Below are 15,876 nucleotides of genomic sequence, written 5' to 3' on the forward strand. Positions count from 1 at the left end.
AGTTGAATTATCTAATTTCCACTTACCTTTTTTTATTTCAATAGGTGTACTTTACTAATGGCATCTATGTACTAGTCATGAACAAATAAATCAGAGCAACTTGTCCGTAAAAATTAAAGAAATTTTGGTTAGCTGGTGTTTGTGTGTACGTTTCATAAATTTTCAACAACTACGCAGAATGAATTCAGAATATTTATTTTCTGATCAAAATTAGCAAATTTCCTACCCGACTGAAACCAGGTAGAGGAGATCAAAATGTACAATATAGACGGATTCTTCTCGTAGAGAAGATAATAAAAAATTATAAACAGAGACAAATTTAGACCAAAACTCTGTAGGAAAGTGAGTTTTTCCGTGTGTTCTGTGGGATCAGGTGCTCCAAATCTTCCAAACTGGATGCCTTTTTGAGTTTTCTCTGCAATTTTTCTTGAACACGGCTCAAGCTTGCCATTCTGGAGATTGATGGTGAAGAGTGGAGGTTTTTGGTGAAATGTGGAGTTTGCATGGTGGAGGTTGGGAGAACTGGGACATCATCCTGGAAATTAGACAATCAGAGGGTTTTCTGGAAGGTATAGGCAAAATGAGCTCAGAGCTTAAAAATTTGAAAGTATTTGTTAAAAACTAAACAAATTGCGGCAGTATCGAGAATTGCGCCAAGACACCAAAAATGCGCCAAGGCACCAAAAAAACGCCAAGGTCGATATTATACTCATTTGAAAGCCCTTAAGAAACTGAACTCAAAAACCTTAATTTTAGAGAGCTCTGCCCAAAATGAAGTTAGATACGGCTGTATCAAGAATTGCACCAATGCACCGAAAAAGCGCAAAGGTTCATATGGTCTCATTTAAAAAGCGCCAATGCTAATATTATACTTATATAAAAGCACTTAACAAGCTGAGCTCAAAAACATTCAATTTATAGAGTTCTGCCCAAAATCAAGCTAGATAGGGAAGTATCGAGAATTGTGCCAAGGCACGAGAAAGGCGCCAGTGCACCGAAAAAGCGCAAAGGTCGATGTTGTACTTATTTGAAAGCCCTTACAAGATGAATTTTGAAATTAAAACAATTTTCAAACTAAGTCTAAATTGGACAAACTACATGTGTATCTAGAATTGCCCCAAGGCACAGGAAAGGCACCAAGGCACTGAAAAAGCGCCAAGGTTGATATCGTACATATTTTGAAGTTAAAAACAAACTGAGTTTAAAATTCAAACAAGTCTTGAACATGGACAAAAACTGAACAAACTATAGGCATATCAAGAATTGCGCCAAGGCACCAGAAATGCGCCAAGGCACCAAAAAAGCGCAAATGTGGATTTTGTACTTATTTGAAAGCACTTGACTTTGAAAGCAACTGAGCTCAGAATTCTAACGATTTTTGAATAAAGTCAAAAACTAAACAAACTACAGGTTATCTAGAATTGCGCCAAGGCACGAGAAAGGCGCCAAGGCACTGAAAAAGCGCCAAGGTTGATATTGTACATATTTTGAAGTTAAAAACAAACTGAGTTTTTAATTTAAAAAATTATTGAATTAGGTGAAAAACTCAACAAATTACGGCAGTATCGAGAATTGCGCCAAGGCACGAGAAATGCGCCAAGGCACCAAAAAAGCGCAAATGTGGATTTTGTACTTATTTGAAAGCACTTGACGAACTGAGCTCAGAATTCTAACGATTTTTGAATAAAGTCAAAAACTGGACAAACTACAGGTTATCTAGAATTGCGCCAAGGCACCAGAAATGCGCCAATGCACCGAAAACGCGCCAAGGTCGATATTATACTAATTTTGAAGCTTAAAACAAGCTGAGTTCAAAAATAAAAGAATAGTTGGATTTAGTCAAAAAAGGAACAAATTACAGGTGTATCGAGAATTGCGCCAAGACACGAGAAATGCGCCTAGGCTCCAAAAAAGCGCCAAGGTAGATACTATACTCATTTTGAAGCTAGAAACGAGCTGAGTTCAAAAATCAAAGGACTGTTGGTGTAAGTCAAAAATAGGAAGATATTACGGCAGTATCGAGAACTGCGCCAAGGCACCAGAAACGCGCCAATGCACCGAAAAAGCGCCAAGGTCGATATTATACTTATTTGAAAGCTAAAAACGAGCTGAGTTCAAAATTTATAGAATTAGAGAGCGGTTACAATAAATTTTTGCGATTCTAACAAGTTTTCAAAATTTTCAAAAAATAATTTTTCAACTAACCACTCCAACAGGAATATGAATTGAGTGATTGCTTGTGGTAGACTCTGTAGATGGTCTTCTATAGTTCTTAGCTGTCGAAAACTTTGAGAAGTCACCAGTAGAACGTGAAGCTTTGAAATCCGGAGTATGATGGAATCCCGAGAACTCTGAGAGGATTTCAGCAAAGAATTTGACCTTCATAACTGAAAATAGGACAAAGTTAGTGAAAAAATATAAAATGTATAAATTTTACATTTTAAAACAAGAACAAGAAACAATAAAGTAAAAAGTGATCACCTCCAATCCCCTTATATACCCTCCCCACCGTTAGGCTCCGCCCATTTCCCTCTGGAACATCATAGAACGTGTGACACTGTGGAGCGACTACAAGATTCAGAAAAGTGTTCACTAGTCAGAAAATACTATGACTACATAACTGGAGAGTGGTGAAATTGAGGGTGGAAAGCGAAAATAGGCGTCACTAATTGGATTGTTGTGTTAAGGGAAACACAACTTTTCGGGCGGTGACAAAATTTTTCGTAGGAAGCTAAAATGTTCGTTGCAAATGTTATGAGTCATTGAAGCCAGCTTAGGCTTAGGCCTAGAATTAGGCTTAGGCTTACGCTTACGATTTGGCATAAGCTTATTCTATTGATGGGAAAAATCTACAATAACCTTACATTAATTCACAGTATACGGTAATTGACCGACATTTTACTATACTTTATCAGCATTTTTCCCTGCATCAACAAGCCGTATTTCTGTTAAATTAAGTGCCTGTATTCAGCCAATCTATGTATATTCATCAGCAGTCCTGTTATTACCTTAGCTACTCTGTTCACAATTACAGTACCGTATTGTCACTCAAAAACATCAAATAGTGACACAATAATTAGTCTGCGTGACTTTTACAAAACACAATTTTTAATAGTGTTCAACAAGAGATCTTTGTTAGACAGTGCAATGATTGAAATGACGTAGCTTATCATTACAGATAATGGACATTATGTATTAAACAATTGCCTACGTGAATTTTACAGAACACAATATTAGCAGTGTTCTGCATCGAACTCATGTTAGACAGTGCAAAAATCACAAAGCGTTGAAGGGGTACTGTATTTTCTTACAAGTGTTACGGTATTTAAAGTTAACTTAATAGGCTAGACCAGTGACCTTAAGTAATATAGTCAATTGGTATACATATGGCATACGGTAATTACCGTATTAGTTTTATACGCCTTTAATGTATAGTAACATAACGTAGATGTAGCAGATATTAACGTACTTAACATATGTATTAGTACAGTAACCAACGTTAGACCTACCGTAACCTACAGTAATCCTAAATATACCGTAATGTTTTAAAACAACACCTTACTAAAAAACAAACCATAGATGATGTCAGTAGTCTGTCAATAAAGACATACTTGAATTTTAAGTGTTTTGTTTTGTTTTGATGTTTTTTTTTTCAAGTAGAGTGGCTATAACATATGATTAACACAACAAAAACCTAAATATTTAAAGTTTTTCCCAAGTGTGTACTCCTCTCGGACAAGAAGCATTAGCTTAATCAACTTAATAATTAACGATATAACGATATTAACCCTATATTAACAACCTTTAGGTGATATCAGTAGTTGCTTGTTTTTGTGATTTTTTTTTGAATAGAGTGAATATATCATATACATATATGATTGAAACAACGAAAATTTCAAAATTGTGCTTTTTCCGTACTCCTCTCGGACAAGAGCTATTAACATATACTGCTTAATAATTATAACACTAATGATATTTACTATTAATTTAATAATGTACCTGTAGTAGTAATAACCAACTGGATCAAAAAAATGTCATTTCCAATTACTGTAGACATGAAGATAACGGGAGATATATTGCCGAACAAACTTTTTTTTATTAGCTGTCAACATATATATTGATAAGAACAGGAACAACGTGAGTCGCGGTGAAAAATGTATTTACTATAGCAACCTGATGATCTTTGTATTAGGCAGCTGGTTCGAGAGGAGTACAAATGAAAAGTTTTTGAAGTTTTAAAGTTTTGAGAAATTTTTTTTAGACACTGTATATTATTTTCTAAAATTTAAAAAAAATTCGAAAAAATCTGAATTTTTTGAAAAAATTGTTTTTTTTTGGAAAATGTTCATAATTTTTCAAAAATAAAAAAATAAAAAAAAAACCAAAATTTTTTTTTGAAAACAGCTAAAATTGCTCCTATAATCGTAAAAGCATAAAACGTATTTAATTTTAAATCTGTGTACTCCTCTTGGACAAGCTAGAAGAGTGCTGAGTAACATCGTAATAGGGAACCCACATGAGTAGAAAACGCCAAAAAAAAAATTTAAAAATGAGGGTTTTGATTTTAAAACAGTTAATTCAGTCAATTTTGATATTTCGCTAAATTTTTAGAAAAAATGTCGAAAAAAATTTTTGGACGAAATTTTTAAAAATTGAAAAAAAACTCAAATTTTCCAAAAAAAAAATTTGTTTTCTGAAAACACCTCAAATTGCTTTTATAATTATAAACCCATCATACATATTTATTTCTTGGCCTGTGTACTCCTCTCGGACAATCAGGGAATTCTACAGTATTGGATGTATCTCAACTGAGCATGTTATATTCATAGTAACCTTGTATTAGTAGACCATTCACCTTTATGGCCTATAAAATGCCAAAAAATGCGTTGAAAATAGGTTTGCACTGCTGAAAATGACAAATTTAGACACTGTTTGTTATTTTCCGAATTTCAGAAAAAATTTCGAAAAAAAATTTTTGGACGAAATTTTTAAAAATTGAAAAAAAAACTCAAATTTTCCAAAAAAAAATTTGTTTTCTGAAAACACCTCAAATTGCTTTTATAATTATAAACCCATCATACATATTTATTTCTTGGCCTGTGTACTCCTCTCGAACAAGCTAGAAGAGTATTGGATGCATCTCAAATTAACATGTTATAATCATAGTAGCCTTGTATTAGTGGAGTTGAACCTTTACATTTATGGCCTAGAAAATGCCAAAAAATGCGTTGAAAATAGGTTTGCACTGCTGAAAATGACAAATTTAGACACTGTTTGTTATTTTCCGAATTCCAGAAAAAATTTCGAAAAAAAATTTTTGGACGAAATTTTTCAAAACGAAAAAAATTCAAAATTTTCAAAAAAAATTGTTTTTTTCTGAAAACACCTCAAATTGCTTCTTAAATTAAATACCATCATACATGATTAATTCTTATCATGTGTACTCCTCTCGGACAAGTTAGGAATCCTATAGTATTGGATGCATCTCGACTGAACAAGTTATGTTCATAGTAGCCCATTTATGGCTTGAAAAATGCCGAGAAATATGTGCCAAATAGTAAATTTAGACACTGTTAGTTAATTTCTAAATTTCATAACAATTTTGAAAAAAAAACATTTTTTGGCCAAAATTTTCAAATTGAAAAAATTGAAACTTTTCAAAAAAATTTCTTTTTTCAAAAATATCTAAAATTGCACTTACGTCTATAAAACATTATATAAATTAGATTCTCAGCTTGTGTACTCCTCTCGGACAACCAAAGGATCCTACAGTACTTACATGATGACAAAAGAGTGATGTATGTCAAATGGTGACAAATCTCAGAAACTAAAGAATTTTTGATCTATTGCGCAGAAAAACAGTAGCGATGATGATGACAATTTGTGGTGTTCAAACTAGATTTTTAGCCTTTCTTCAACACGGTTTTGATGGTTTTCTGTGGGGATTTCTGCAGAAAATTTGTGTAAACATTTCCAGCCGTGTACTCCTCTCGGACAAGTCATATGTATTTTTTGATTGGATTTCCATTAACGGTAGTGTTTTGACAACGGAAAAATTGAATTTTTTGGTGGGTTTTAGGTGTTCCAAAGCCCAAAACATCAAGTGTTCAATGATAGAAAATTTATTTTTTCAGAAACTTCCAAAAAATCAGAGTTCAATTTGACCAAACTGCCGTTCCCTAACAGGATTATACTACACATGTATTTTCTGAATTTCCTCTAATTTCGTGGGAAATTTCAAACAATTTCAAAAGGATTATAAGTACCTAATAGACTAGATTTCTCGTAGTTTTGTAGAATTTTTTGGAGGAAAAATCTGTACACTACACGTGTAGGGGGCAGGCAGTCAAGTGGAAAAAGCTAGGAGAAAGAGATGTGTGAACTTTTCTGCCACATCTTGTAGTTTTCTTGTTTTAGTGAGGTAATTTTGGTTTGGAAGGAGATTGAGGACAAAAAGGTATGGGAAGTACAAAATTTGGCGCCTGAAATCAGATTCCGGGGACCGGGTAAGGACATCAACCTGACAATATTTTTATCACTGCGACACATAAAAGTGGCGAAAATTCAAAATTTTAGTTAAAATTATCGCAATTTTTTTTCAAAATTTTGAACCGCCATAAAGAAATTTTGAAAAATTCATGAGAAGTCTTATTACGAAATTCGTTCATTTGGGCACATTTTGGGTCTGTACCAGGAATGGGCGGTAAACGATTTTTTCCGCAAGTTGCCAAGTTGTCAATTTGCCGGAATTGAAATTTCCGGCAAATCGGCAAATTGCCGGAATGGAAAATGTCCGCCAAATTGGCAAATTGCCGGAATTGAAATTTCCGGCAAATCGGTAAATTGGCAGAATCAAAAACTTCCGGCAAATCGGCAAATTGCCGGAATGGAAAATGTCCGCCAAATTGGCAAATTGCCGGAATTGAAATTTCCGGCAAATCGGTAAATTGGCAGAATTGAAAACTTCCGGTAAATTGGCAAATTACCGGAATTGAAAAGTTCCGGCAAATCGGCAAATTACCGGAATTGAAATTATCCGGCAAATCGGCAAATCGCTAAAAATGAAAATTTCGGGCAAATCGGCAAATTGCCGGAATGGAAAATGTCCGCCAAATTGGCAAATTGCCGGAATTGAAAAGTTCCGGCAAATCGGCAAATTACCGGAATTGAAATTATCCGGCAAATAGGTAAATTGGCGGAATTGAAAATTTCCGGCAAATCGGCAAAATGTCGGAATTGAAAATTTCCGGCAAATCGGTAAATTGGCGGAATTGAAAATTTCCGGCAAATCGGCAAAATGTCGGAATTGAAAATTTCCGAAAATCGGTAAACTGCCGAAATTGAAAACTTCCGGCAAATCGGCAAAATCGGCAAATCGGCAAAATGTCGGAATTGAAAATTTCCGAAAATCGGTAAATTGCCGGAATTGAAAACTTCCGGCAAATCGGCAAAATGTCGGAATTAAAAAAATTCCAGCAAGGTGGCGGAATTGAAATTTCCGGTAAATCGGCAAATTGCAGGAATGAAAAATGTCCGCCAAATTGGCAAATTGCCGGAATTGAAATTTCCGGCAAATCGGTAAATTTGCAGAATCAAAAACTTCCGGTAAATTGGCAAATTACCGGAATTGAAAAGTTCCGGCAAATCGGCAAATTACCGGAATTGAAATTATCCGGCAAATCGGTAAATCGCTAAAAATGAAAATTTCCGGCAAATCGGCAAATTGCCGGAATGGAAAATGTCCGCCAAATTGGCAAATTGCCGGAATTGAAAAGTTCCGGCAAATCGGCAAATTACCGGAATTGAAATTATCCGGCAAATCGGCAAATCGCTAAAAATGAAAATTTCCGGCAAATAGGTAAATTGGCGGAATTGAAAATTTCCGGCAAATCGGCAAAATGTCGGAATTGAAAATTTCCGAAAATCGCTAAATCGCTAAAAATGAAAATTTCCGGCAAATCGGCAAATTGCCGGAATGGAAAATGTCCGCCAAATTGGCAAATTACCGGAATTGAAATTATCCGGCAAATCGGTAAATCGCTAAAAATGAAAATTTTCGGCAAATCGGTAAATTGGCGGAATTGAAAATTTCCGGCAAATCGGCAAAATGTCGGAATTGAAAATTTCCGGCAAATCGGTAAATTGGCGGAATTGAAAATTTCCGGCAAATCGGCAAAATGTCGGAATTGAAAATTTCCGAAAATCGGTAAATTGCCGAAATTGAAAACTTCCGGCAAATCGGCAAAATCGGCAAATCGGCAAAATGTCGGAATTGAAAATTTCCGAAAATCGGTAAATTGCCGGAATTGAAAACTTCCGGCAAATCGGCAAAATGTCGGAATTAAAAAAATTCCAGCAAGGTGGCGGAATTGAAATTTCCGGTAAATCGGCAAATTGCAGGAATGAAAAATTTCAGGCAAATCGGCAAATTGCCAGAATGGAAAATTTCGGCCAAATCGGCAAATTGCCGGAATTGAAAACTTCCGGCAAATCGGCAATTCGGTAAAAAAAATCGGTAAACCGGGTTTCAACTTTCAAGCAAATCGGCGAAAATGAAATTTCGGGCAAATCGGCGGATTGCCGGAATTGAAATTTCTGGCAAATCGGTAAATTGCCGGATTTCAAATTTCAAGCAAATCGGCGAAATTGAATTTCAATCGATTGAGCAATTAGTGTTGTATATTTACATGTCTGTTTTTTTTGGGAAATTTTCAAAAAATCGATTTGAAGAACCGAATAAATGAAAAAAAAACTGATAGTGAGATCTCTCCGCTTTTTTTACTCGAAATGCAAAAAAAATATTCCTTCTTGGCTGGGAAGCAGGAATTTTTTTGTGGTTTTTTTTTCGATTTTTTTTTTGGAAATTACCCTAAAATTTTTGCAAAAATTTTTGGGCATTTTTTAGTTTTCAGAAAATTGGGAAATCAATAATTTTTGTTCTCAAAGTTTTTATAAACATTGAAAAAATAGAAACAAAAATTTTTTTTGGAGGAGTTTGGAAAAATAATCGATTTTTTGAGAAAATCAATAATTTTTTCCGGTTTTTTTTCGGAAAAATTTATCGATTTTCCATTGAATTCAAAAACAAATTTAGTGGACTTTCGGAATGTTCAGAATGATTTTTTTCACAAATTTTAATCGATTTTTCACTAAAAATCGATTGTTAGGCTTTTCTAATATGTGTTTATTTTTTTCAGGCCGTCTCAATCTCGTCTCAGTAGTCTCAATCTGGCAAGTAATTGATCTCGTTCCTACCAATAAATGGTTTTTCATAATTTTTTATAGTCATAGGAGTGTTTTGGGTAACTGGACAATGTTTTGAACAAAATAATCAAAAAATAATAAAAATTTTGCCCGTTAATAATTTTTGAAATAGCTCTATTAGTTTTGGAGCTAGAAAAGTTTTAAGAAATTATAAAAAACCAATAAATTTCCAAAAAAAATTTTTTTTCCAGAAAACTATCAAAAACCGGAAAACTCACATTTTTTCTAAAATTCTTTGCAATTTCTATAATTCCCCCCTGATCAGACCCACCCTGATTCACCAGCAAAAGCCCAGACGTGATCGAATTAGAGACTTCCGATACAGTGGCTTATTCTGCATGGCTGCACACGTTGAAAACATGATGATGACTAGAAAAAACACCAGCTTCCGTGTAGTTCATCCTGTTAAGGAAATAGTTGAAAATTTTTTTTGAAAAAAAAATTGGAGGGGGGACTAGAAAAACGTGAGTCTAGTGGATCCTATAGGACGCTACAGGATACTTTTTTTGCTGAGGAAAAGGGTGAAAAATTGGGGAATCAAGACATGATAGATTGAAAAATGTGTCTAAAAATAGGTATGGAAGTTCTGGAAAAAAATTGGAAATTTTCAAAAAACAATTTTTTTTTCGAAAAATTAAAAATTTCAATTTTTCCTCAAAGTTTTGTTCCAAACTTTAATTTTTTGAAACTTTATATAAAATTTCAAATTCAGCACGTTTTTCCGGTCAATTTAAGTATAATCATGACACATTTCCGATAACTTTAAAATTTCGAGAGAGCGCAGAGAAACGAGACTGTGCTCTCACCGCTCTCTCCCTCGCTACCGTAATCGAGAAATTTTCGTGTTAAGACCCATAATGTGTATCTTTTCAAAATCAGCGGAAAATTCAGGTTTACATGCAACTATTTTTCGAGCGATAAAAATTTTTTTTTCAAAAATTCCGATTTTTTTCGAAAAAAAAAACGAAACACTTTATTGTTTTCTCTCAAATATACATTTATATACAAAAAATGACCGGGAAGGTAAAATAATAATTAGATCTATGGCACGGCAAAAAACAACGCAAAAAATCAATAATTCCATTAGTCAAAGTTCTTGTTGAGCAGTTTGGGATCGATGGTGCAGGTTTGGATTGGGCTCTGAAAGAAAAATTTGATTTGTGTAAAGTTGGAAATTTTGGGTGTTTAGCATAAAATTCAGAGCTTATCATGCTAAAAATCGGCTTTACCGTCCAAAATTACCCCTAAAACCATAAAAAGTGAAAAAAAAACCAAGGTCCGCAAACACCGTGGGGTACAGTAACCCAAAACACCTAACCTTACGACAAATCGCACTGAAACTAACAATATCGAATTTTGACTTATTTTTTTGAATTTTCCATGTTGAATAACCCCAATTCCTCGAGTTTCAAGACTTTTGTGCATAATGCCGTAAAATAAAGTGTTTTGGGTTACGGTAGCTCGGTGTTTGCGGACTTTTCCCAATTTTCGTGGGATTTCTATAAAAAATGAGTTCTAGGGGTAAAAAATGACGAGGAATTCAAATGTTTATTTTGAATTTCACTATTTTGAGTTTGAAGCTCGGAAAATTCAAAAAAAAAACCTACCACTCCAACAGCAATAACCACTGAATGTTTGCGTTGAGCCGGCTCGGAGAGCTTCCTTCTCGGTGACGATGCTCCAGAATTACAGGCTGATGACGTGGTGGACGTTGGTGGCGTGGCCATTGAGCATTTTCGGGAAGACGGTGTGCATTTTAGTGGAGCATTTGGGGAACGGTTAATCCCGGAGAATTCCGACACGATTTCAGCGATGGCTTGCGGGATTTTCATGGTTTTTTTGGGGATTTCTGGAAAAGAAAACTACATATTAGGTAAAACATTTTTGGAAAAAAATTATTGAAAAAAGAAAACGAAAGGAAATTTTTTTTTTCGAATTTTTAAAATTTACGAAAAAAATTTTTTTCAAAACTTTTAAATTAAAAAAAAAATACGACCTGGGTTTTTTGAAACCTGAAAATTCGTTTTTTCGTTTTCCCGGTCAATTTAAGTATAAGCATGACATATTTCTGATAACTTTGAAATTCCGAAAACTACAGTAACCCGGCTTTTTTTTCGTGGTGGGACCCATAATTTACACATTTTTTTGAATGTGGAACGGTATGGATAAATTTGAAAAATAGACAAATTGGCTTAAAAGAATTTTTTCTAATAATTTTGAATTTTGGGAATTTTCGAAAATTCAATTTTCAAAAAATTCACAAAACTTTTTTTAAAATTTCAATTCAAATTTTTTTCTGAAATTTTTTTTTTAAGTCCTAAAAATTGTGGGAAAATCTTCGTTATTTCGAAATTTCCTACTGACATGTTTTATGCAACTAGAAAATTTTGGAAAATCAGTAAAATACTAAAAACAAAAATACTTTAAAAAAATGTTTTCAACTTAACTTTTTTTCAAAATCCCGCCAAAATCCTACACATTAGAACCGCCTTGATCTCCTGATTCCAAAAACATACATATCATGGGTCTCACCACGAAAAGTGACCGGGTTACGGTAGTTTTAACACCTAGGAGGAGAGACGCAGACAGCGAGAGTGTCTCGTTTCTCTGCGCTCTCTCGAAATTTCAAAGTTATCGGAAGTAGGTCATGATTATACTTAAATTGACCGGGAAAACACGCTGAATTCGAAAATGTGTGTAGGTTAGGACAATTTTCTTGAAAAATCCAAAAAATTTGAAATTTTCGAATTTTGGAAAAAGAAAAAATTTCAAAAATTTGAAAATTTTTTTGATCTTATAAAACTTGTAAAAATTTCAAAATATGTATATAGAAGTATAATTTTTTTGAAAAAAAAATAAATTGAAAATTTAAAGGGACATATATAACAACTTGGAAAATTAAAAAAAAATCCAAAAAAAAAGTGACGTCATCACCCGTTATCCAACAGATTTCTTAGACCCATTTGCCCCTAATCGAACGTGTTTATATAAGAACCCGCCGAAAAAAAGGGCGGGGCCAGTAATTTGTCATCATTTGACTGCTTAACAGAGGGAAAGAGATTTAGAGAAAAAAATTTCCGAAAAAAACAATTTTTTTGTTTTTTTTTTCAGATTTTTGAATCTAAAACTCCAAACGTCAGAGATACGGTATTTTTTTAAATTTTGCCTAATTTTGAACGGAAATCGACAAAAATTGGATGAAAATCATGTGAAATCGGATAGGAATCAACAGAGAGGGCAATAAATTAGGAAAACCTTTGTTTTTCACTTTTTTCAAATTTTTTTTCATTTTGACGAGTTTTTTAACTTAAAGGGAAATGTCTGGTATTTTTTATAAAAATAAATTTAAAAAAAAAAAACAAGTTCCGGGTTTTTTGAGGGGGTAGATCAAAGTTTGGAGAGGGTAAAACTGGCAAATTTAGAGGGAAACTGGCAGAAAATTTACGGGAATATGATAAAATCAAAAAAATTTTGAAGAAAAAAAACGTTTAGGAATATCATTTAAAAAATTCCAAAAAAATTGCCCGATATTATTTATTCGAAATTTTTTTTTGGAATTTTTTCCCCAAATTTCAAAATTTCCAGAATTTTCCAAAAATTATTTTAACCTAAAATTCTTTACTTTTTTTATTAAATAAATATTAAATTATTTTAACATGAGAAACGATTTAAAAAAAAAAGGTTTTTTTTTTGAAATTTTTAATTTTTCGAAAATCGTTACTATATGTGTCTTTTAATTTCGATTTTTAAATTTGCAATAAAATTCCGGTCAATTTAAGTATAATCATGACATATTTCCGATAACTTTCAAATTTCGAGAATTCCTCCTGGCTGCATCGTCCGGGTCTCCAAAAGCTACAGTAACCCGTATATTTTCGTGGCGGGACCTGTTTTAGGATTTTTGATAGATTAGTATACTAAGGCGGCTTGAATACATGTTATATTGACAAAAACTGTTTTCTGGAAAATGTCAAATTTTGGGAATTTTTTGAAAATTTGAAAAAAAATTCAAATTTTCAGAAATTCTTTTTTTTTCGAAAATTTTAATTTTTTCTTCTAAAATTGACATTTTTATAGAAATTTTCAAATTCAGTATATTTTCCCGGTCAATTTAAGTATAATCATGACATATTTCTGATAGTTTTGAAATTTCAAAGTTTTACCCTATCTGGGTCCTCTCCGCCTGCTATATAAACTACCGTAACCCGGTTATTTTCGTGGTGGGACCCTTGATATGTATATTTCTGAAACTAGCTGTTTGGGACAAATTGATTAATTTTTAATTTGGCACAATTCTTGAGGATTTGAATTTTTGAGAATTTTTAAAATTTTAAAATTTTTTCAAAAATTCAAATTTCGTTAAAAAAAAATTCCAGAAAAAAACTTTACCAATATTTCAAAAACTAAATTTTTTGCATTTAGTACACCTAGTACAACATTCTCGTAGTTTTTTAATTACCTAAAATTCCATCAACTTCCTCTTTGGCCTCCTCCCTCTGACTACAAAGTTCACACTTCTCTATAGTCATCATTTTGTACTTTTTTCCGTATTTTCCCACTTTTTTTTTTAGTTTTAGGAAATGTGGAAACTTTGAAAATCACTTGGAAAATGTCTAATGATAATAGGTTTTCAAAAAAATAATGTTTTTTTTGAAATTTGAAAATTAAAAAAAAACTTTTTTGACCAAGTTTTAAAAATTGAATTTCCTTAATTTCGTCAAATTTATATTCATTAAAACCGAATTTTCTTTCTGATTCCGGAAATGTACATATACCAGACATGAGCACAAAAACCAGCAAGTTACGGTAGGTTCTACCACGGAGAGCAAGAGAGGAGAGGGCGCAGACAGCGATAGTGTCTCGTTTCTCTGCGCTCTCTCAAAATTTCAATATTATCAGAAATATGTCATGATTATACTTAAATTGACCGGTAGAACATGTAGAATCTGCAAATTAGAAAAACTTCTGTTAACCAAAAAATTACCAAAAAACCCAAAAACCCCCCTCTCACATGTCATCCTAAAAAATGGTGCCATCATTATTATTAGAATTTCAGAAATTTTTTCAGAGATCAAAAATTCATAAAATAAGGTGTACTCAACACCAAAACAACACGTGATGAGAGAAAAGGTCGAAATCCAAAAATCTTAAAATTTTTGTTTTTTTTTTCAATTTTTGCAAAATATTATTCATTCGAACCAGATTTTTTTGCTGATTATGAAAATATAAATATTATGGTTCAAGGTGTACAAATAACCGGGTTACGGTAGGTTTGTGCGGGGGGACTCGGACCTCGAAATATCAAAGTTATCAGAAATATGTCATGATTATACTTAAAATGACCGGAAAAACGTGCTCAATTTGAAAATGTTCATGAAAAATCGAATTTTGAAAAAAAAATTTAAAAAAAATTTTTCGAAAAAAATAATTTCTGAAAATTTTGGATTTAAAAAAAAAAAATTTCAAAAATTCCCAAAATTCGAAAATTTCCAGAAAACTATTTTTGTCAATATAACACGTATTTAAGCCACCTAGGTTCCAAAAAATCTCAAAACGGGTCCCGCCACGAAAATAATCGGGTTACTGTAGTCTTTGGAGCCCGGGGGGCACGAAGACAGGAGAAATTCTCGAAATTTCAAGGTTATCAGAAATATGTCATGATTATACTTAATCTGACCGCGAAAACGTGCTTTATTGGAAAATGTGTATGAACATTCAAATTTTATAGGAAAAATCAAATTTTGAAAAAACAAATATTTGGAAAATTTTGAAAATTTTTTTAAATTTTCAAAAATTCTTAAAATTCAAAAAATTTTGAATTATTATATTTATTAATTAAAATAAAATGCTGAATTTTCAAAAATTTTGGTAAAAAAGTTTTTAGACTGGTGAAAATTGAGTTACTGTAGGTTTTTTTTGGAAAATTCAGAACTCGAAAAAAACAATTTTTTTTCTGAAAATTCCAACTTTTTTCTAGTTTTCAAACAATATTTTTATAACTTACTCAGGCAGGTGCGAGTCACGGCTAACCGACTCAAAATCACTGCTAATTAGCTTTTTGACCAGGGATAGAGTCAACCTGGCTAGCTCTGATTTTTCGCTAATTAGCTCTGGTTTTCGATACCGAAAATGAAACACTTTTTTTGACAGTTTCCTGTCCCCGCAGTTATTCCCACCTATTCTAACCATGCCGTCCCATTCTGAGATACCACGTCTCCCACATCTTGCTATCCCTGTCATGTCCAGCTCTTTTTCTGCTCTCAACCCGCTCTTGTCAAATCAAATGGACTTACTGGGGATTGAACTCGCATTGCTTCACACCGAACGCCGAAGCCTTACCCATTGCGCCGTCGTGTCTCGCGCGAGACTTCTATCAAAAAGAAACTTAAATAACGAGATAATTCTCGCGGAACGCAACACCTACTCCACCATCCAAAATTTGTTTGCGTTCGATTTTGTATGTCATCGATGCAAATTGAGCGACACCATTTCTGAAAAGCATTTTGGAGAACTCCTTCCCGGAGCATTTTGTTCACTATAGTGTTCACTATAGCACTCTAAATTTAGTGTGCGAGGAAAAGCCCACAAAAAATCCTATGTGCTATTACGAAT

At 33.2% G+C, this 15,876-nt stretch overlaps 2 protein-coding genes across 2 annotated transcripts; both read right to left on the reverse strand.

Annotated features, from left to right (window-relative positions):
• Positions 1 to 179: 179 nt before the first annotated feature.
• Positions 180 to 2,394, reverse strand: xxxp-1 (CDT1-like protein a, chloroplastic). The gene is made up of 2 exons (NM_001026181.5): positions 2,206 to 2,394; positions 180 to 535 (listed from the first exon to the last, which is right to left on the reverse strand). The coding sequence occupies exons 1-2, from the start codon at positions 2,383 to 2,385 to the stop codon at positions 320 to 322; spliced, it is 396 nt and encodes a 131-aa protein (NP_001021352.1). The 5' UTR covers positions 2,386 to 2,394; the 3' UTR covers positions 180 to 319.
• A 7,828-nt stretch (positions 2,395 to 10,222) lies between these two features.
• Positions 10,223 to 11,115, reverse strand: C08E8.10 (uncharacterized protein). Its single transcript, NM_001129370.2, has 2 exons — positions 10,872 to 11,115; positions 10,223 to 10,404 (listed from the first exon to the last, which is right to left on the reverse strand). Exons 1-2 carry the CDS (start codon positions 11,094 to 11,096, stop codon positions 10,348 to 10,350), a joined length of 282 nt encoding a protein of 93 aa, NP_001122842.1. The 5' UTR covers positions 11,097 to 11,115; the 3' UTR covers positions 10,223 to 10,347.
• Between the last annotated feature and the right edge of the window lie 4,761 nt (positions 11,116 to 15,876).

Source organism: Caenorhabditis elegans, chromosome V (genome assembly GCF_000002985.6).
Source record: "Caenorhabditis elegans chromosome V".
Lineage (NCBI taxonomy): Eukaryota > Metazoa > Nematoda > Chromadorea > Rhabditida > Rhabditidae > Caenorhabditis > Caenorhabditis elegans.